Genomic DNA, 24,113 nt, shown 5'->3' with positions numbered 1-24,113 from the left:
GATTTTAATCCCCATATAATTGTTTAACTTTCTTTTCACCTGCATTTTGGAAGGAGAGGCTGGCTGCCACCTTTATGATAATCAGCTAATAAATCCCCATGATTGTTACACCTTTATGCATAGCCATAATGTGAACAAATTGGCTGCAGACAGCTGCAGTAAATTGCCAAGAATGAGGGCTGTCACAGAACAAGTTGTTTTTATGAACATACAGGATAAGTAAATCCCATGTCATGAGATTTTATTCAGCGGGAGTTGTTTGCAGTCCAGTACAGTGAGATTTACAGCATTATTTATTAGGGTAAAAAATTCTTGTTTATCTTTAAAATGTCATTGATTTGGGAGCATAATTTTTAGGCTGTTGGATTACCCTTAACACCATCTGTCTCATTGTTATCAGTGACCATGAGTTGGCACGGCCCATGACAATCAAGGATTGTAAATACAAACCTGTATAGTTTCCTTTCAGCTATATTTTCATTAATGGTTTAAAGTTTATCAGAGTTTTAAGGAACATGTACTCCAAACTGGCAAGTTGTGGGTAAGGAACAATGTTTTAAAATTATATGAGCATGTATTTGAGTGGATGTATGTCTACATATGAGCACTGTGGCAAACAAAGGTCTTAAAAACATATTTCTTTGAATTCATTAACATTTTAAAACCAAAGGTAAATATATTTGAAGTGACCAAATTAATTTGAGGGTTTGACACCCGCTGAGTCCTAATTGTAGACATTTTTTACTTGCTGCACAAACACTACAAAGATTTTTTTTACACCCAACGTAAATAAGAGTAGAATGAGCCAGACAATCCTGCATTATTCATCTAAAGGCACAATGGCATATACTAGTCAGGAAATCTTAAACTGGAGGGAGATTTTTTTTTATTATGAAATATTTATATTTCCGCATTTCTTTTCTAAGCATGAGTTAAATAAAATATTTCATTAAAAGAAACTGACTATTATTTAAATGAAGAATGGAATCCTGCCACTGACTCTTCTTGCCAAGCTTCAGGTTGAGCTGAACATAAACCGCAACTATCAGTGGCTTCCATCTCGCTTTTCCTTTTGTTAGTTTTTGTTTTATTTTACATGTATCTTCAGGAGATGTTCTCCAAAAGTTTATACTGGCAGTGATATTTCTTATGGGATGGGCCAGTTTCCCTTCATGAACATATTTTGTGTAATAAGTTGGGCAGTTATAGCAGTTTACTTTATAGTCATTGAATGGGGAATTTAACAATTTTGCAGAATTATGCTGAAATATAAATATTTCCCCAGAGTCAAAGGAACAGTGAGAGCATCAGATGACAGTTGGGGAGATAGCAGCATTAAGCATTTTTTTACATCTTGTGATGTTTTGAAAGCTTAATCATGAAATTCAGTAAATGTGGTATTGATAGCTTACAGTATTCTTTAAATGCATTGCCTAATAAGTTGGTAGGGGCAGCAACTAACAATAATCACTCCAGTTGTGTGATTCAGGTGGTAAAATGTAAATTATTTGTGAATAGATTTACTTCAGTAGTTCAAGGTTTTTGTTGTTGTTGTTGTTGTTGTTATTGTGTCTACTACATCCACCAATGCAGCTAGGCATGCCTTAACCCTGAAGAAGATAATTTTCATTAGTTGTTGTATATTCCCTTCCCCCAAAAAATGGTCCCTTAGTAGCTCATATTGTAGAGTGTCCAGGGGGAAGGGTGAACCAGGAGAGTACAGGTCCTCAAGCTCATGCCTATGAAGATGAGTTTGAAGTCACAAAGGATATTGGCCCTGGAGAAATGAGGATATTAAGGGAGCTGAGGGTAGGATAGTAATCAATACCTTTGAATAAATCAATACCTTTGGACTATCATGTGAAGAATAATTGGACTTGTTTTGACTAGTCTCAGAGATCTGAACAAGGAATGGAAATTACAGAAAATTTATAGAGAAGCAGATTTATACTCAACTTCTTAGCAATTAACATTATCAAAAATGGAATAAGCTGTCCTGAAACATGATAACTTTCCCCTTACTGAAGGTTTTGGTGAAAAGACTAGATGACCATTCATCTCGTATTACATAGCCAATCTTCTTGTTCTAGCACAAACTGAATTGGATGTCTCTGGAGATCCCTTAGAATTCTAACATGTGATTCTGTGATTCTAGTGCCTTAGTCTTTGCAAAATTATCTGGGTTAGTCCAAAATAACAGTCATGCCACTTCTCATGGGATCAGAAAGACTTTTCCCAACTTGATAGGACCAGTTAGAGCTTGGACTTTACCAAATAGCTTTCAAGGAACTAGAGTTGTTTCCATATCATAATGGCTCATTCAGGCAGAACTATAGTGAAAACTATACATGAACAAAGGGAAATGTTTCTGCTTGGTCATTTAATTCTTAGCCCTGAGTTACCTTGAGAATTACAAGCCTGAAAGGGAAAAAATATATATATTATATCTGTGAAATAAGAAAAGTCTAAACAGTTCTCATTTATTTCTTAAAACCCAAGAGGTCATATATCACATACACATTAAAAAATATTTCCATTGTATCACAGAAATGATATTACCAGAGTAACATCAATTAGAATTACTAGAGTAAGAAGGAGAAAATAAATATGAGAGCCCAAAGTAGTTGGTGAAGAAATGCATGTAAATAAATGCAAGATGAATATTAACTAATATGTCAGTTTGCCATTTATATTCCATATATTTAAATATATAATTCTTACAAAGAACTTAACAAGATCTTCCACATTAAGTCAAAATATATGTAAATAATATGTAAATACTGAGTAATTTAATACTGAGTTGAGCATTGAGAAGGACAGCAAAAAAAAAGGTAGAAAAAATGGTTTAGATTTTTTTTAAGTCCAAAGGTTCACAGACTTTGTAGAAGTATCATACCTATAATAACTTGCGTATTTGCTTAATTTAAAGATTCAAATATTACATAATATGGAGAATACCAAATAGCATCACAACAAGTAAAATTGATTCTATAGCAATAGGAAATAAGCAATTGCAACTGTGGAAGTCATTTTGGTATCAGCTGTTGGATCATCAAATTTTTAAAATAAAGGTCAGCAACTATGCCAATGACTGGAAGAAGGGAAAAGAAGAGGAAACAATGATATATAATTCAATTACAATAGCTATCTTGACATACACACACATATATGTATATATAAATATTTTAAAGGTTTATTGGCATTGAAAAATGGCAAAAAGGCAAGGACATTGAAACAGACTGTCACTATTTTCTAGAGAACTTTAGCTGGTATAAGCAAATATCCACAATGAGAAGTCCAAAGGAACCTGGAAACTTTCACAGCTAACAAACATTGATCCTATTTCAAAGTGATGAGAAGTGGAAGTCAATGGCAATACTGGTTTCTAATGTAAACAGAGGGGCCTATCTGAACCTATGTCATTGTAAGCTTAGGGCAACTTGAAGACCTAATGAGAGGATTGTTTTAATCCCATCTCCATTTTAGCAAAACAAAACAGTTATAAGGTATCAAATAAAAAAGGGGGAGGGGGAAGAACAACTAAGAAGAACTCCAGCAAGATGAATGAGTAAAAGATTATAGCTAAATTCAGGTCCCTTCATCATTTTTAAAGTAGTAAGAGAAGAGAAAAGTAGAATAGCAGGAAACAACAAAGAGGGTATAGGAAAGAATTTACCACAAGAAAAATTTATAGAAAAACTAGTAGGGAGACCAAGGAAAGAAAAATGCACAATTTTTTGAAAAGGCTTCAATACAACAAATGAATACTGTGGAGTAAAAAATGGACTCAAGTATTTGATAAAAGGGGAAGTATCACATAATGAGAGCCTTAAAATGATAGCTCAGTGGCAAAAAAGAAAACTCCAGAGTGTTCCAGAAGAACATAGAAATTATTAAAAGAAGTAAGAATGGAAATCAGAGTGGAAATGAGAGTTCTCAAAAAGTACAAATGACAAGAAAGATTAGAGAATTTAAAGTACATGACAAAGAATCTCTCTGATACAATATATTCTCTTTTTTTTTAAATTGTAGACTCAAAACACAAAAATTCAGAGTTAGGAGAAAAAATTAACAGAAATAAAAGACAAGAAGGTTGAAAGACAATGATATCCACAAGCCAAGGAAACTGATGTTAAAGATGGGGTATAAAGAGATAATATAAATAATACAAGTGTTCCATAAAAAGATAATAAAATAAAAAGCATTTTTCTATGCTTCAGGAAGTCATACAAGGAAACTACCCCAAAGCATTGGAAACATAAAATGAAGTAGAGTTGAATAGAATCTACAGAATACCAGCAGTGAGAAACCTCAAATTTAATTCATCAGGTATTCTCATAACTGAGTGTCAGAACCTCAATTTTAAATAACAAATATTACAGGTACCTTAATGAGCCAAGAAAAATGAATAGTAATATTCAAAGCTAATTATTATTAGAAAATTAAAATAAATTTGAATATAATATTCCAAAAAGCAAAGAAAATGCATTTCAATCCAAAAGTAACACCTGCATAATTTTATATAAATTCAATGAAAAATTGATTTTGAGCAAAACAAAGGAATTTGATTTATTTCTATAAAGTAAGTCAGAAGATAACAGATCACTTAATATGAAAATGTAATAAGAATAAAGAAAGATGGAAAATTAACAACTATGTTTAGCAAGAAAAAACTATGCAATTAAATCACTGCTTTCATGTGTCTAGGGTTAGTCAAGGCTGCTATTTCTTAAAACTAAGCACTTTGAGAGCCTTAAAAATGACAAAAGCACAACATTTATGAAAAGATCAAAGAACATTTCATAGAAACAATAGCTCTTTTTAAAAGAGAACTTTAACATCTATGTAATGAACCGAAATTTATGAAACACAGATAAAGGAGTACTCAGAGGAAGTTATATCTCTGAAAAGACATTAACTGAATATGAAAAGAAAGAATTAATTATCTAGGCATGCAGTTTAAAAAACTAGAAAATCAACAAATGAACAACCATAAAACAAGCAAAAGAGACTTGAAAAAATGGAAAAGAAAGAGATTATTTCCTACACAATTTCCATCCTCTGGAGAAAGGAAGAGTGAAATGGGATCTCCATTCTGACCATCAGACCATGTTTCTTCTACCTCATTATGTACTTGTCTTCAACCTGATCTCCAGCCTCATCTAGGGAGAAAATTGGTATTGTTATTGTTCAGTCATTTTAGCCCTATTCTCCATGACCCCATTTGGGATTTTCTTGGCAAAGGTACTTGAGTGGTTTGCCATGTCTTCCTCCAGCTCATTTTACAGATGAGAAAACTGAGGCAAAAAGGGTTAATTGATTTGCCCAGGGTCACAAAACTAGTAGGTATCTAAGGCTGGATCTTAGCTCAGAAAGATGATTCTTTCTGAGTCCAGCTGGGTCCAGCACTCTGTTCACTGTCCTGCCCAGAGAAGTGGTACCTTCTACTCAATGATGAATGTTCTCACACCTGGTCATAATTTACATGTCCCAGTGACTCTAAACCCCCATAGGTCATCATTGAAACCCCTTTCCCCATCCTCACCACCTCATTCCCTATCTGCATCCCTCTCATCCTTCTCACTAAAGTTCCAGCCAAATAGCACTTCTTCCACTGTGCCCTCTGGAATGCCTATCCATGGGCAACAAACTTCTGTCCATCCTAAATCTTTGTCTCTCCCACTACCTCCAACTTCTGACTATCACTGGAATCTGGCTTCTTCTGGATGACACAGTCTCCCTTGTCACCTTCTCTGGTACTGGCTCCACCTTCACTCATTTTCCTCAGCTCACTGGTCCAGGCAAGGGAGTTGAAATACTTCTTGCTACTCCTTACCACTTACTTCCATCACTCAGTAACCTCTTTCTCTCTGAGTTTCAAGCAGTTCCTGTCTGCCACCCAATCAAAATCCCAATAGCTGTTTCTCTAAAGACCTCTAGGTGACTCTTCTTCCTTCTTTATTGAATTCATTACCGCCTTCCTTCCTTCCTTCCTTCCTTCCTTCCTTCCTTCCTTCCTTCCTTCTTTCCTTCCTTCCTTCCTTCCCTCCTTCCTTCCTTCCTTCCTTCCCTCCTTCCTTCATGAATTCAATACCTGGCTTACATTTTTTCTCTTCATCCCAATTCCTGCCCTTATACAATGCTCACTCCCTCTCTTCTTTCCCTCTATTATAATAGGTCATTCATTCATCTTCCTGTGATACAATTTACCCCACTCTGCCTCTCCCTTCCTTCTTCTCCCAGCGCAATCTTCTTTTTCACTCCTTAATCTTTTGTATCATCCCATCAAAGTCAACTTATAGTTGTATTCTCTGTGCATACTCTTTCTAACTGCCCTTAAAGAGATACAGTTCTTAAGAGTTATAAATATCATCTTCCTATGTAGGGATGTAAACAGTTGAACCTTATTGAATACCTTATTTTTTTCTTTCTTGTTTACCTTTTTATGCTTCACCTGAGTCTTTTGTTTGAATATTGAAAATTCTGTTCATCTCTGGTCTTTTCACCGGGAATGCTTGAAAGTCCCCTATTTCATTGAATATTCATTTTTCCCCTGAAAGATTATACTTGGTTTATTTGGGTTGATTTTTGGTTGTAATCCAAACTCCTTTGCCTTCCAGAATATCATATTCCAAGCCCTCTGATCCTTTCATGTAGAAACTGCTAAATCATGTAATCCTGACTGTGACTCTTCAATATTGGTTGGGTTTTGTTTTTTTTTTTCTGTCTGCTTACACCATTTTCTCCTTGACCTGAGAGTTCTGGAGTTTGGCTATGATATTCCTGGGAGTTTTCATTTTAGGATCTCTTTAAGGAGGTGATTAATGGATTCTTTTAATTACTATTTTACCCTCTGATTTTAGGCTGTCAGGACAGTTTTCCTTGATAACTTTTTAAAAGATGCTGTTTGGTCATTATTTTAAATCATGGATTTCAGATAGTGCAATAGTTCTTAAATTATCTCTCCTGGATTAATTTTCCAAGTCAGTTGTTTTTCCAATGAGATATTTTATATTTACTTATATATTTTTTTCTTTTGATTTTGTTTGATTCTTGATATCTCATAGAGTCATGAGCTTCCACTTGCTTAATTCTAATTTTTAAGGAGTTATTTTCTTTAGATAGTTTTTGTACCTCATTTTTCATTTGTCCAATTCTACTTTTTTCCCCAATTCTACTTTTTAAGGAGTTGTTTCCTTCAGTGAATTTTTGTGTCTCCTTTACCAAGCTGTTTACTCTTTTTTCATGATTCTCTTCTATAACTCTCATTTCTTTTTCCAGTTTTTTCTTCTCCCTCTCTTATTTGATTTGAGCTCCCTCAGGAGGAATTTTTGGCCTTGAGACCAATTCATATTTCTCTTTGAAGCTTCACATATAAGTATTTTGACATTGTTGTCCTTTTGGAATTTGTATTTTGATCTTCCTTGTTTCCATAGTAGTTTTCTATGGTCAGGGATTTTTTTTTATTTTGCTCATTTTCCAGCCTATTTTGTGACTTTTAAAGTTGAGCTCTGCTTCTGGGGCACAAGGAGCACCGTGCCAAGATTCTTGCTCCATGGACCAAGGGGCCTGGTCGCTGGCTTGTTGCACTGGGGCCTCCAGGACTGGTGGCTCACCTGCTGTGCTCAGGCTGGAGACCTTACAACTGGTCTTTTGTGCTGCCAGCCTGCTGAGCCATGGCCACAGAGCCTTGGATGCCGATCTATGCTGGGGATAGAGGCCATCTGTTGGCTTGCCTGGACAACACCTGTACTGGGCTACACTCCCCTTTTACCCAAGTGAGACAGACTTTTCCTGCAGTCTTTCTAAGTTATTTGGGGCTGGGTAAATTCTTTCATCCCATCTTTTTGTGGGCTCTGTCACTCCAGAATTCATTTTGAGACTTAAAGTTGTTTTGAATGAAACCGGGGAGAGCTCAAGCAACTTCCTACCTGTTCTCCACCATCTTGACTCTACTCTGATCTTATACATGTGAGCTTCAACATACGCACTAAGTCCTAAAACAGCCTAAGCCTCAGTTCCTCGATCTACTCACTTCCTCTGACCTATTCCTCTACCCCATGTCAGCCACAAACAAAGATGGTCATACCTTTGATCTTGCCATCATCCAAAAATGTATCACTTCCATGTTCAAGAATTCCAAAACCCCTTTGTCTGACCATAGTCTATGGCTTTCCACCTATTCTTTCCCTCACCTAATCTGAATATTCATCCACATGATGACTTCCAATACTGCAACCTCTCTTTTCTGTCTGAGGCCATCTTCCTTGTGTTTGCCATTCCTTTCCCCCCATCTCAACCCCTTAGTGAACCAGTTCAACTCTACACTGTCCTCTTCTCTCGTATCCCTGGCCCCATTATTATCTTGCCAGTTGTGCCCTGGCAAACCTCAGTCTTGGATTACTCCCAGCATCCACCGCTTTTGCTCCTTCACATGTGCTGCTTAACAACGGTGAAGAAAAATCAAATTATCATTCTGACAGGATCCACTACAGACTTGTGTTACACAACCTCAACTGGGCCCTCACTGTTGCTAGGCATTCCTACTGTACCACCTTAATGGAATCACTCTCTTAATCTCCACAGAACATTTTGCACACTTTTCCATCCCTCCTCAAACCTTCCATGACTTCCCTCCCCTGACCTGAGCTGAGAAACTTACCTCATACTTTAAAAGAAAAAATTGAGGCCATTTTCCATAAGATCCTCTTTTCCCATCTTCCTCATTTTATATCCCTCAGATGCCTTCTGCCACTATATCCTCCTTTACCCTAGACTTATAGGAAGAGATGTCCTTAGTCTTTACCAAGGCTAACTCCTCTACCTGCCCAAGTAATCCCATTACTCCCAATTTCTCCAACAGATTAATTCCACTGTCATCCCCACCCTATCATTTATCTTCATTCTTTCTCTGTCAACTGTTCTTTTCCTACTGCCTGATAATATGTTTTTCTCCTCCATTCTGACAAAACTCTCACATGATCCTTTAGTCCCCACTATCATCCTATTTGTCTTTTGCCCTTTGTGGTTAAACTCCTTGAAAAGGCCATCTACAATAAATGTCTCCACTTTTCTCTCACTCTTCTCCTTTACAATTTGGTTTCTAACCTCATCATTCCACCAAACTTGCTCTCTCTAGTTACCAATAATCTCTTAATTAGCAAATCCAATGGCCTTTTCTTAATTCTTATTTTCTTTGACCTTCTCTTCTTCTTCCCCATGATGCTTTCTCTTGTCTAGGTTTTCAGGATACCACTCTCTCCTGGTTCTCCTTCTACCTGTTAGACAACTCAGTTTTCTTTGCTGGATACTCAGGATCTCATTGTCTCCGATGAGTTTAATTACCATCTCTATGCTGATGATTGTCAAATCTTTCTATTTTGCCCTAAACACTTCATAGTATGAACTCCAATCACATATCTCCATATGTGTGTCAGACATTTTGAATTGAATGTTGAGTAGACATCTTAAATTCAGCATGTCCAAAACAATTCATTGTCTTTTCCCCTGTTGTGCTGCTGGGAGACTTTGGGAAATTGTGAACAATTTTTATGACCTCAAAATTCTTCCTGAAATCAAGGTCATTTTGTTGTTGTTGTTTTTTATTTGTTTTGTTTTTGCTTTTTGGAGGGGGGAGGGCAGGGCAATTGGGGTTAAGTGACTTGCCCAAGATCACACAGCTAGTAAGTGTGTCAAGTGTTTGAAGTCGGATTTGAACTCAGGTCCTCCTGACTCCAGGGTCGATGCTATATTCACTGCACCATCTAGCTGCACCCAAGGTCATTGTTTTTTAAACAATATTTTCTTGGTATTATTGTATGGTTATCAAAATTGGGACACTGAAGTCTCTGAAGGACTGAAAATTAATACGCCTATAACCACCTTTGTTGTTACTATCAAAAGCAGTGCCTCCCAATTGTTTCACCACCCCACCCCCTTTCAAGAAGCTACTTTGGCTCCCTCTAACCTCTAGGATCAAATATGCCATCTTCTACTTGGTGTTCAAAGCCCTTCATAACCTATTCCCCTCCTACCTTTCTGGTCTTCTGACATTTTACTCCCGGTCACATACTGTTCAATCCTCTGACAATGGACTCTTTGCTGTTCCATGAACAAAATACTCCATCTCTTGCATCTGGGCATTTTTTTTTAGCTGTCCCCCCCAGAGAACATCTGGAATGTTCTCCCTCCTCACCTCTGACTACTGGCACCCCAGCTTCTTTTAAGTCCCAACTAAAATCCTACCTTCTACAGGAAGCCTGCACCAACCCTTCTTAATTCCCGTGCCTTCCCTGTGTTAGTTATTTCCTATTCATCCTGTATGTAAATTGCTATGTACATCTTTGTTTGCTAGTTACCTCCCCCAGCTAGGAGACCTGAATTCAAATCAGATACTTACAGTGTGACCCTAGATAAATCACTTAATCTTGTTTGCCTCAGTTTTATCATCTGTGAAAAGAGCTGGAGAAGGAAATGGCCAACCAGTTCAGTATCTTTGCCAAGAAAACCACAAATAGGCTCATGAAGAGTTGGACGTGACCGAAATGACTGAATAGCAACAAATACACCCTGACTCCCCTGTGAGTTTGTGAGCTCCATGAGGGCAGGAACTATGCTTTGCCTTTTTTTGTATCCCTAGTTCTTAGCACAGTGCCTGGAACATGGTAAGTGCTTGATGTTTGACTATTGACTGAAATATATAAATTTTTTTTAAAATTTAAAGCAATGTATCCAGAACAAAGAGTAATTGTTTGCTTATTTGCTTTTTCAAAGCTAATGTAAGTGGTATGACAATAAAAATGGACCTCACCTTGGACTCTGGAAAACCTGGTTCAGGTACCCCCTCTGGCATGTACTGCCTCTGTGATCATGGTCAAATTGTTTAATCCTCTCAATGCATCAGGCAACTTTCTAAGATTTTAATTTTCAGAACAAGTGCCCATCTGCATTGGCAGAGGTAGTTTCTTCATCTGTCTTCCTCATCATACTAACAAAATCACAAGGTTTTACCACATAATAAAATTGATAAAGCATTTATTTGCTCACTTGGTAAAAAAAAAATAAAGAAAAATGGAGTTGTAAAATCTAAAACAAATTAATTCACAAAGGCTAAATAAGAAATCAAGAATTACCAGAAGCCACTATGCACAATATGTTAGAAAATTGCAGATTTAAATGAAATTGACAATCTGCAAAAATATGCTAAAATGTAACCTTATCAATTTGAACATTCTTTCCAGTGATGCATAGTATAAGCCATTCATCCCTGCCCATCCTTAACTATTATCTGTGTTCTCCAATAAGTTCACCAAAGAGAATCTAAGCTAAAGGCCTTCCCTACTTTTTTTTTTTTGCTTTTTGGAGGGCAATTGGGGTTAAGTGACTTGCTCCAGGTCACATGGATAGTTTTTGTGTTAAGTATCTGAGGCCAGATTTGAACTCAGGTCCTCCTGACTCCAAGGCTGGTGCTCCACAGAGCCGCCCCTCCCCAATTTCTTTTGGCATGGCATGGATACCAATGGAACATGTGGGTTATCTTTGTTTTTTCTCTTTCTCTCCCTGATGAATCCATCTTCTTTTTTCTCTCATTCATTCTCTTCTTCTTTGTAATTCCCCCCTTATAATGTATAGTAACCTCATATCTACCATGAACTTTTCCATTGCTTTCTGGGTGATATTCATTTTCAAAGACCACAGTGTACTAATTTTCATAACCATACAATAATACCAAGAAAATATTATTGTTTTTAAAAAATGTGGCTTTGATTTCAGGAAGAACTTTGAAGTCATAAATAATTTTAGCAGATTCCCAAAGGTAATGTGGCTCGCTTTCCCACTCCCCTTAATTCTTGGCCCAACTCAGTGACCATTTGTAGCAACTCTTCTCTCTCTCTGTCTCTCTGTCTCTCTGTCTGTCTCTCTGTCTCTCTCTCTCTGTCTCTCTCTCTCTGTCTCTGTCTTTCTCTGTCTCTCTGTCTCTCTCTCTCACTCTCTTCCTCCCTCCCTCCATATATATAGATATTGATATATATACACAAATGTATGTATTCTCTCTACATGTGCATATATTTGTATATACACAGATGTAATGTGTATGTTCTTATATGTACGCATATATGGGGAAAGAGGAAGGAAGGGAGAGAGGAGCTCTATAAGTAGGGTATTAAAGTCTGTGTCCCTAAAAGGTCATCCTGTCCAGCCACTTTATTTTATAGATAGGGAAACTCATTTTACAGGCCAGTCCTGTAGAAGTTGTTTGACTTGAACAAAGTCACAGGAGCAGTAAATGACAGATCTAGACTTTGAATCTAGGTCCTTAAACTCCAAAGCCAGTGCTCCTGTCTTGTTTACTTAGTTTAGTTTTTTTTTAATCTTTATGGATCTTACCTAGGAAGTGTAGTTTTGTTGTACTCTATGTCGTTGCAGCGATCTAGTGGATTGTCAGTCTAAAGTTTTGATGTATGTGTCATATAAAATTATATCATAATTTGTTATTTAGATTAACAGTGATGATTTTTTTTAGTATGTTTGAAGAAATCTATGTATTTTCTTTGAGTTTAGCAAAATCATGATGGTAGTAGAAGCAAATTATTTTAATCATCAGTAAATTAAATGGATGAATTCTTTGATTCTTTACTTTTTGTTCTTATTTTTCCTATCCCCATATAAACTTCTTTGATTCCTAAGGAAAGTCAATATGACTATTTATTTTAAAAATCAGTACATTGTTTTGTCTTGAAATACGGCTTACCTTGTTCAGTGATTGTTTTCTGAAATATTTTAGCCATGATTCACCAAATTTTTCTAAAGGAAAAATGAAAAAAAAAAGATGAAAAAAATATGAAAGCCTAGAAAATGTTTATCATCTGTGTAAGGCAACAGGAGTTTTACCTTTCTATCCCAGCACCTAGTATGGTAACTGGCACATAGTAGGTGCTTGGTAAATGCTTTTTGATTGATTGAAAATTGTTTATATTCTTTCAATCATCATTTCTTTTTTCAATACAGTTAAGTCTACGCTTGTTTTTATTCATTTGTCTATTTGTTTTGGTACCTTAAGAATCAGTCCCTCACATTTGTGTTATTTCCAATGCAGATGTCTTCTGTATAATTGGTCTTGTCTCACTACTTTTCCTATCTTTGTTTTCTTTGTGGGCATGTCAGTCAGTCAGGTGGTCAACAATCATTTATTTAGCACTTCCTATGTTCCACCCATTGTGCCAAGTGCTAAGAGTACGAAGAAAGACAAAAATAAGCCCTGCTTTCAAAGGTCTCAGATGACCATGAGGGAGGTAGCTAGCAGATAACTGAGTACATATAAGACCCATGCAGAATAAATGGAAGGTAATCTGAGAGAGGAAGGCACTAATAGTTGGGAGAGATGAAGAAGGCTGCATGAAGAAGGTAGGATTTGAGCTTTGTCTTGAAGGAAGCCAGAGAAGCTAAGAGGTAGAGGTAAGGGAGAACAGCATTCCATGAATGAGAGACAGCCAACCCAAAGGTCTAGAGGTCCTGTGTAATGAAAATCTAGTATACCATTGTAGACTGCATATATTGGAGTAAAGTATAAGAAGACTGGAAGAGTAGGAAGGGGATAAATTGTGCAGATCTTTAAATGCTGAACAAAGGACTTTATGCTTTATCTTGGTTATAATAGGGAGTGTTTGGAGTTTGTTTGGGAGGGGGGGGAGAGATGACCTGGTAGACCAGGACCTTAATAAAATAACCTTGGCAGCTGAATGGAGAATGGATTGGAGTTGGGAGAAACGTGAGGTGAAACACCAGTTAGGAATCCATAGTCCAGTGGCCAATACAAGATTGTGTTTTGCTTAACTGTTTGTTTGTTACAAGGGTTTGGCTTTTCTTCTTTTTTTTTTAATGGGGGGGGGCATGGGAGGAAAGAGGGAGAAAAACAAATGATAATGGGGGAAATAAATTGAGGAAATTTTTAATTAAAATAAAAAGAAAGTTATAATCCAGGCAAGAGATGATAAGGGCATAAATGACTGAATACAAATAACTAGCAACTCTTTAATAATGATATGCCCCAAATATCTGTGCTCAGTCCTGTGCTTCTGAACATTTTTATCAGTGACTGGATTTTGGTTCCCTGAAGGTCTCTAAGCAGACATCTGATAACCACATCTTGGGTATAATGTAGGGAGGGTCATTGTTCATGTATAGGTTGGGCTACATCATCTCTGAAGTGCCTTCCAGAGCTGAAATTTTGGGATTCGTTTCCTGGAGGAAATGAACTTTCCTGATTTAGAACATATGAGGTAAGCACAAAATTAAGTTCATTGCCTGGAAATAATTTGGGTTATAAAACACCTTTTACTTAAGAATACCCAACTACAGGGGCGGCCAGGTGGCGCAGTGAGTAAAGCACCAGCCCAGAGTCAGGAGGCCCCGAGTTCGTTTCCAGACTTAACACCTACACAGAAAAAAAATGGCCATGTAACCTTGGGTAAGTTACTTAACCCCAAGTGCCCTTCAAAAAGGCAAAAAAAAAAAAGAATACTTAACTACCTACTCAGCATTCTCCAGTTCAATCTAAGTTATTAGCTAGAAGCAATATTTCTTTAAATTTATAGTAGAATCAAATATGTATCAGGGAAACAATATTCTACAGAAAATTTCTGAAAATCATTTTGTAGTCTTCCTTTAGAACTAGATTAAAATAAGGGATCTAGTATTTAGTGTGTAGGAGCCATAGGAATAAGAATATGACCACTTATCCAAGACCAAAAAGAAATCAGAGAAATCTAAATTTAAATTTCATATCCTTTCTATTCACGTCCTTTTTAAAGTTTGTAAATTGGAAATAAATATGTGTTAGAGGTTTTTTTTTTGCATTGGCAAAGTAAGAAAAAGAACTTCTGGCTACTCTTTTTTCACCAGCTGTCAAAATCTAAATCATGTTTCAAATGAATATTCCTCATCAGCCTTCGAGGGTTGTTCTGACCTTTTTGGCCAAAAGAACAGAAAGGAATTTATAATTTTCATATTAATTGATATGATATTTGTAATTAATATACTAATAATTTAGTTTTTCTCAAGAGCTGCCTCTCTGGCTTGGGAGTCAGAGCTCACAATGCAGCGTGAACTGATTAATCAAAACTGACAATGCTCACAATCACTGGACATTAAGTGAAGTAAATCAAAGAGAAAAGCAACTAGATGGTTACCCCCAAGAACACTTAAGGATAAAACTGAAGAAGTACAACAAAGAAGCAAAAAATGGAAAAGATCTGAATAAGTTTTCATAACAAATTCTTTTCACCATCAAGGATAGCCATAACACCTGAACCCTAACACTACAGTCACCCAATTTACTACATGAAGAAGTGGAAACAACATTGAAGAAAATTGGAAGGAGATGCACTATACCCAAGAATACACAAAGGAGGTCCATGCTGCAGGTGGCACAATTTTGAGATCATGGAACAGTCAATTCTACAGGCTTTTGCTAGAAAGGAAGATGCCATTTCTCATCTTTATGCAATTTTTATGATGCTAATATACTTGTAGATTGAGGGGATGCTTGATAAAGAAGATAGATATTAAAGGGAACCAGGAAGATTTTACAAATGATATTCCAAAGCAATTAGAATGCAATTGATTGAAAAATGTTGAGAATGCAGGTTTCTGGAAAGACTTAGATGAACTGATGCAAAGTGAAATAAGCAGAACCAGAAAAACATTCCACACAGTTACAACAATATTATATGATGATCAACTGTGAATTACTTAGCTATTCTCAGCAATTCAATGATCCAAGACCATTCTGAAAGACATGGTTTTTAAAATGCTATCCATCTCCAGAGAAAGAACTGATGGAGACTGAATGCAGATGAAAGCATGCTTTTTTAAAACTCTATTTTCCTTGGGGTTTCTTTGTTAGGGGAGGATATGTATTTTCTTTCACAACTTGACTACTATGGAAATAAGTATTTCATGACAATTCATGTATAACCTGTATCAGATTGTTTGCCCTCTCAATGAAGAGAGAGGTGAGTGAGTGAGGAAGAAAATTTGGAAATCAGTTTTTTAAAATGAATGACAAATTTTTTTACATGTAATTGGAAAAAATAAAATATTTTTTAAATGAAGGTTCCCATTTATGCATATTACTCATGGTACCTGATTTGGAATGTAGGGGATGTCATAAATCTGATATCCCAGAAGGCCTGAGCTATTCATGACTTATGGAGTATTCAGGGTGAAGGAAGAGTTCCAAAACTTCAGAAGTGATTTGTTTTGCTTCTCCCACCTCCCAACCCCATATCACAGATAAGGAAACTGAGGCCAGAGTCTTTCAGTGAATATCAGAGAAAAGTTTCAAGCCTAGGCTCTCTGACTAAACCTAGGAGCCTCTGAAATCTGCCTTGGCATAATGTCATCTGATCACAGCCCTCTCCTGGACTATGACCTCATGTGTCCTCTCTCATGTTAGACATGGTCCTACCTATTATTTGTGAAAGGAGGTGTTAGTGATTAAAACTCTTCAGAGAGGTATCCATATTGGAAGAGTGCCAGTTCATGAGAAGATAGAGGTCCTGAAGTATGATTTGGTCTGTTGATATTTTGACACGCATGTGATCTCTGTTGATGACAAGAATACTCTCAGTGCATTAGCAGAACCCAGAGACAAAACAAAAACAAAACAAAACTGAGGAAATTGTCAGTGTCTAGTAGGCAGTTGCACATGGAATTCAAGAAAGAGACAATATGTGAATATGTGCCTTTTATTTGAAATGATAGTAATTCGATATGACATTTCAGTTTTAAGTACAGTGTATCTTTCCTTGATATAAAGATAGTTCTAGGTTCTTGTCATCTTAACCATGAGACTCCAGTCCATCTCTGTCATTGACCATCAGTTTTACTCTAATACTCCCATCTTTGCCAAGTCCCTTCTGTCCCCACTTGTTACTTAATACATAGAATATAAGTCAGGTGTCAAACTTAGATGACTGTGAAATTGCTAAAGCAAATACCTGAGAAGCATCAGGAACATTGTAGCCCTATTCACAGTTTAATTTTAACAGCTAAACAATAGAGAATAGGGAGGGATGGAGTGGAGGAGGATGAAAAGGGGAGGCGAGAATTTAATCTGTTCCTGATAGCCTAACACTCAGTTTATGGGACCATATTTATTCTTGTAATTGGCTATTTCCTGTCTTTAAATGCCTATTTATTCATGTCTGCCACCTTCCTCTCACTTTATTGGCCTTGCGGTCACCACATTATCTTTCTCTTCAAAATCAATTGACATTTTTATGAAAAGAGTTTGCAAGGTGAGAGTGGCATCTAAAACAGGGGTAGGAGTGGGGGTTGGGGGGCTGTGGCGGGATGTAGCTGCTGGGAAACAAGTGTCGTGCATAATCGCATTCTACCATTTGCATATGTTTTAGTTGATTTGTCTTTAGATTTACATGGGTTACTTTGAATATATTGACATTTCTAAAATTTAAGCACTTTCCACATGATAATGTAGATTCTAATCCACTGCTCAATGGATATTGGGGGAAGGACAGAAGTAGGGAGATGGGCATTTTCCCACTGCACTGTTTTGCAAACCCCTTTAGTTTGTGCCTGTGGGTTTGCTCCCCTGGGTTTCTTGGAGCGATTTCAGTTCTACAATCTTTCTCTAGGTCAGATTCCACAAACATAAGATTCCTTTCTGTCATTGTGAGCTTTAAGACTGGGGATCCTAAAAATTGGGAAGTAATTAAGCCAGAATACATAGCTCACCCTTTCTTTTTCAGAGTATTATGATGAGTGAGTGTTAGAAAGAGATATTGCACAGTGGAAAGATAAATCCTTCCAATGGCCACAAAGAAATATTTGCACTGATTTTTTTTCACATTGCTCTGAGCATATTGTCCTCCACTGCTGCCGTTTGATCTCAGGAAGAAAGCCACTTGCTGATTCAAAATGTTTGTTTCTAGGTGCCAGATCGACCTGTCAGCCCTCAGTAGAGAACAGACTCACAAGCTGGAGTTACAGCTGGAAGAGGGTGAAGGACATCTGGTGCTGCTGGTCACCCTGACAGCCTCTGCTACTGTCAGTATATCTGACCTCTCTGTAAACTCCTTGGAGGACCAGAAGGAACGAGAAGCGATATTAAAGAGATATGTATGTATCCACCTCATGTATGTAACACTCCTTCTTCAAGGTTCATACATGACTAGAAGAAAATGTAAATAATTTACCTGCAGTGTCAGAAACGTTGCTGAGAACACATCCTGTCTGAGGGATATGGAAACACACAAAGCTCTGAGAATTCAGGGGCTTCATTCTTTCTAAATCAGCAGTTAGATCATTTGCTGGTATATTGCTGGTCATCTCTTCTTTTAGCTCAAATTCTATAATTTTTGTTCTGTGATTTTACTAGATTCCCAATGAACATGAAGGAATGAATTTTATTTTTAAGCTGAATTTACAACTTGTTGTTGCAAATAACTTTTTTTCCCTTTCCCAAATGAAATGGAGTTTAATGCCACTTATGATCATTGGTAGATTTTGGTAACAGTACACAAGATTAGATTTCATTTTTACCTGATTAGAAAAACCCTTCTCTTTTGCTTAATGGCAAAGCATGGTTCATTGAAAATGAAGAGTTCTCACATTTTGATTGCTTGCAAAAGGATGAATTTGTGTAGCGAATCCCAAAAATGTTGATGTGAATCAGATTTTCCCAGTTCCAAATATTTTGAACCAAATCGCTCTATTTCCCAGCATCCTCACACTGTCGAGTAGCTATTATGTAGTTTTATTGAAGCAACAGAGAGGGGAGCTCTTACTCCACCATTTATTGTTAATGAAAGCACTAAAAAGTAAATGTCTCACTACCCTTGAAGGATGGGGGTGGTGGGGTGCTTTTCCACTTAAAATTACAAAGCTTTTATTGTACAATGCTGCCAGGTGTTTAGGAGGCTCCTCTAGACACTCAACCATTAAACCAAGCTCTGACTAACAAAGAACTGCTTAATTTTTTTTTAGATTTTAAAATATTCCTATTCACTGACTGACATCCTTTCAATAACTGAATTTAATAAAGATGTACCTTATCAGGCTGTGCAGATAACATGAAGTGCTGGTACTAATGCTCTACAATATTCTTCAAACAGATTAGCAGGATGTGCGCTTCAGCAAATTTATTCTGGATATCTCCACTGAATCAGCTGTCTGTTAATGCTTGTACAACTCACACACCAATAGTGTTATCATAAACACAGTTTAATAGAGGTGACTTAGCAAGGCAAAACATCATATTTTTTAAAAACCAACCCAGAGCTGAAGTATTGTGCACCATCCTTTGAAAACATGATTATAATTATGAGAATTATTTCAAATTTGGGTACCTCCAAGACATATTCTCCTCTTCCCATGGAAAGATCTTCATAAGTAGTCAAATGGATTTTTTTAGTAGCAGTATAAAATTTTGACTAAGTATAAGCCATACTTGATGAATTAGCATTTTAGTAATATCCTATACATTAAATCATAGAGCTAGCTTAGAAGTTTAGGCATAAATGCAATTGTTATTACTGCATTTTGCCCCTCGGATAGGCTTTATTTAATGGGTCACTTTCCTTCATAATGTGAATGCTGTCCATAATTTCTGGTACTATATAAAGAATCAAATATTTTCCTTCTTACATTAAATATAAAATATTATGTGAAAATATAAGATGAATAAATGTTACTCGGAATATGCATTTTAACCCATGTTGATAATATGTTTTCATAATTATACTACAAGGTTGAAAGTTTTTTGAGAAACTTAAGATGTGCTGTTTGAGAAAGTTGCTTCTAAGAGCAGTAAGTCTTATAGGTTCCTAGAATACAAATCATCTATATATATTAGGGGGCTACAAGCAATTTTATTTCTAAACTTGTAGTCATTGTGAAATGGAAGAATTCTCCTTAACCTGAGATAGGATGTTCTTTTATAATTGACATGATTATCTCAGGAAGCTTAATCAGTTAGCTAAATATTTTTTCATATACTAATAAGGTTCTAGGTTAACTTTTTCTCACCTGTTGTACTCAGGAGAATAAATGAACTGACATCACCCTCACATCAAACAGTCCTGAAGAATGACTCCATTACAGTCATTTAATCATTTGTAGCTGAATACTCAAACCCTACAAATTAAGTAGACATGATGGTGCAAAACATTATTTGAGGACCCCAGTCTGAAAAAAGACCATTAATTCTTTTTCTCCCACATTTTTTCCTTTTTTTCTTCTCTTCTTTTTTTGTGGGTAGCAGTCAGGGGGGGAGTAGTGCTGGGTAGCAGACCAAGAGAGATTGTATGACCTTTTCAGAACGGGTGTGCTGAACCCTTGCTCCCCCTTGTCACCATTTAAAAACCAGAGAAGCTAGTTTAGAGAAGAAGTTGTTAGCATTCCATTTTTATTATGACATTTCACAGTCATCCGATTTAATGTCCCTTGACCGGATTGTCCACCGTGAGACGATGGGCTTGAAATGTTATTTAGAGCATTGATAAAAGGTGAGCGGTTCGAAGATGACAGCGAGTCATAAGGCGGGTGGTGTGACATTAATTTTCTCCATAACAGAGATGGAATAAGACGTCACGGTGACAAGCTGTCAATCAGTCCTGGCCCCTCAGTGGATCTCGATGCCATAGGATGGGGTATTGCTTCTCCCATAATAGAGCTGAACTGAGATGCTGTTCCTGACAGCTGCTGCAGCCATACAGAAAATATATTATACAGCCTTTCATTAAAAAAATAAAGAGGCCTCATCTCCAGAGCATTTCAATCTTTTCCCATCTATTGAGGGCTGAAAGGATTCACAGCAAATCATAGATTCCTCTGCTATGGAAATTTCAGGCTTCAGAAGCCATCCAGGTTTTGAGGCCTTCAACAATAATCATAAGTAACAAGACAGGAATATCTTGTGATAAATCATTACTTAAAGTTATATGTTTAAGCTCACATATTTAAGTTATTTGCTCTTTAGAGCTCCTACTCTAATATCATATGTCCTGGGACTAAGCTGTCGAAATTTGCAATAAATTACTCAAAATCAGCTGATTTGAGGAAATGAAAAACTTCAAACAATAATTACCCTGGCAATACAGGAAGAAGGGTATCAGGACTGAAGCATCAGAATGCAATCTGTCTGTGGAATGAGCTACCCACACTGAAAATAATTCTAAGACTTCAGGACTAGGCCTATTTGTTTTACCTACAAAGAAACTAGGTTTAAATAGCTCCTATAACCTTTTGGTAAATTCATTCTCCGCTCTAGCCTCTCTACTTAAGATTTGTTTTAGAGCACTGTGTACCAGTAAGGGACAGTATCTGTAATTGCCACCCCTGACTTTCAACTTGCAAGCATGTAAACAGACAGTGAAATGTATTATCATTGAGCTCTGTCATGTGTAGATTAAATAGATTTCTGATGATAAACTAATGCTTTTAAAAGGGATTAAAAGTTAATCCTTGTGATAAACACTTTTTTTTAAAGTAAGGTTATGAGATTACATGTAACCGTATTTCCTCATCTCCCTCTACCAAGGTCATAGCTTCACTGTAAACAATAACTAGTCAGATGGGACTTAAAAAGTTAATATCAGAGTGTGTTTTGTCTCTCATGGTTCTCACAATATTAATAAAAAGATGGCAATGGTCTTTTCATTGGTAACATTTTAATAGATAACTTTATCATGCAAAAATATATTACTTTCTTGGGTCATAAAATATTTTGAAGATTTGATAAAGATGAATATTTGATTTGTTGAGTTTTTCAGAGGAAAGCTATCATGTAATTCAAACAAGTAAATAAAAGCATATTTGAAGTTTCATATTTGAAGGATTTATTTCCTTAGCATTCATGTCCATCAGTAAGATTCCTAAATCCTTGAATGAGTATTCTTCTTATAATCAAGGATAGCAATTAATTTTTTAAATCCTAAAAATTCTTTTTTGTTATTTGTAACAAATGATAGATTGGAACAATTCATCAATAACTTTTCTGTGAGTGTGGATTTCATGCTTTTTCATTGTTTGAATTACAATTTAAAATCAAATAGATTCAAGGGGTTTCCTGTTGATGGTGTTTTGAATGCAAATGAAATTTAAGTTGTGTTAATAAGTTATATAAGATATATTTTACATAATATTCCTACAGGTTTCTCCTGAATTAATCTTAAGTTTTTAGCAAGATCATTTTACCAGTTAACATCTTATGAAAAAAGCTAAATGTATTATTGTATAATGCATTCTATTTTTTATTACTCACCGAAAAAGAGAATAGTAAAGGCATTAATTTGATATTGGTATTTTTCCTTTAATCCACAAAGCTTAAAGATCTATATGAATTATCAGCTAACGCCCAATATCAAGTATTATTTCCCTCAAAACTGTAGCTCCTTTAAAAAAAATAAGACTGTCAAGAACTGTATTGGTAGGTGAGATGGAAAAAAAGAATACTCAGATGAGAAATACATTACTATTCTAGCTTTCTACAAAGCTGTTTATTATATTAATTCTAAGTAATTTTTTTGGAATTTTATTCTAATTTTACAAATATTTACTGCATACATTTCCCCCCCTTTTATTTTGGTAGAAAATTGGTATGTTTTGAAATCATACAAATATCCTTCCCAATCGTTTCAATTATTTTCAGAGTCCATTAAAGTTTGCCAGTTCTTATCAGTGAAGTCCCCTGACCGGATAGTAACAGTGATGATGATAATGACAATAGTGATACCAACCACAGTGTTGTCTTTCAGAGTCCAATGCGGATGTTTCACAATGTGAAGGACGTAGGATTTCTCCAGGTGAAAGTCATCAGAGCAGAAGGGCTGATGGCAGCTGATGTCACAGGCAAGAAATTATGTCACTTCTTTAGCAACACTAAAGGTCCTGGCCTTTAAGTAGTTTTAAAATTTGCATTATGTTGGAAAAAGGCTTCTAAATAAAATGTCTAAAGGAAATAAAGGCTTGAATTAAATCTTAATAGTCACAAAGGGAAAGACACACACACACACACACACACACGCATGCACAGGCACATAGCCCTTTATATTGTTACTGGATATTTGAAACGATGGGAATATTCTCCCCATGTACCACACCCAAATATGGCTAGGAGAACACTACAAAGGACAAAAGTGGGGTGGTGGAAATATTTTCCCAATTGCGATTCTCTCACGTGATTCCTTAACAATAAAGCAACTATTATTCAAGTACTTTTGGATTAAAGGTACTCTACACATCTTGGCCCTTTTCCTTACTGTGTGGGCCAATTTGGGGGACATTGAGTAAGTTCATCTTAGCTTAGGCAATGTATAAAGAGAATCCCACCTCTTGAGGATTTTCTCTTGGAATTGCATGGACATCTGATGTTGTTATAGATCCATTCTCCAAGGCAAGATCTTAGGGAGACCAAGGTATTATTGGGGTTTCATGAACTGGAAGCTAAGACCATTCTTTCTGTGTATATGCCTGGCTATTAGGTGTAAGAATGGATCTGATGGTTGTTATTTCTACATTTTCCAATATTTAAATTTATAATGTTGGATTTATGACTGTGTACCTTCTCCCTAAAAACATTTGTTGTTTCATTTTCTAGGGAATTGGGAGGTATTTTCATCATTAATTAAAAAAACCACTCTCAGAATGTTCAATAAACATGACTATCTCTATGTATGAAAGTACTCATTTGGTATTTATGGAAATATGCCTGGCATTTACATGTGAGGAAAACTATCCTTAAAAAGAATGGCTTTGAAAAGAACTACACCTTTCCTACCATTAGAGGGCCTACAAAGATTTCATGAATAGTAGATATCATTCATTACTCTAGTGTTAAATAGATCCTGAGAAACCAGAACTGATTAAAAAGCAACTTATTAATATCTCACAAGTGAGAGTACACCAGGTGTTAGTCAAATGCTATTCTCAGGATTTACTTCTGCATTTTATCAATTGCCTATTTACTGTTATGAAAGAAAGGGGTAAAATGAAAATAATTAGGAGTTTGCAATTTACCCTAAAGAAATAGTGGTGAAGAAAGTTGTAGTAGTAGTAGTAGTAGTAGTAGTAGTAGTAGTAGTAGTAGTAGT

At 36.2% G+C, this 24,113-nt stretch overlaps 1 protein-coding gene across 6 annotated transcripts in view; it reads left to right on the top strand.

Moving 5' to 3' along the window:
* Positions 1–24,113, top strand: part of MCTP1 (multiple C2 and transmembrane domain containing 1) — a 495,837-nt gene that overhangs the window by 230,636 nt on the left and 241,088 nt on the right. For all 6 annotated transcript variants that reach the window (XM_069085117.1, XM_069085113.1, XM_069085116.1 and 3 more), the window contains 2 exons: positions 17,955–18,141; positions 22,779–22,872. In XM_069085117.1, coding sequence (XP_068941218.1) covers positions 17,955–18,141; positions 22,779–22,872 — 281 coding nt within the window. The remainder of the gene's footprint in view (positions 1–17,954; positions 18,142–22,778; positions 22,873–24,113) is intronic.

This window comes from Petaurus breviceps, unplaced genomic scaffold (genome assembly GCF_028583685.1).
Source record: "Petaurus breviceps papuanus isolate PSGF00001 unplaced genomic scaffold, PetGlider_PUasm1.0 175, whole genome shotgun sequence".
NCBI classification, from domain to species: domain Eukaryota; kingdom Metazoa; phylum Chordata; class Mammalia; order Diprotodontia; family Petauridae; genus Petaurus; species Petaurus breviceps.
This window is presented reverse-complemented; position numbering and strand designations above follow the sequence as displayed.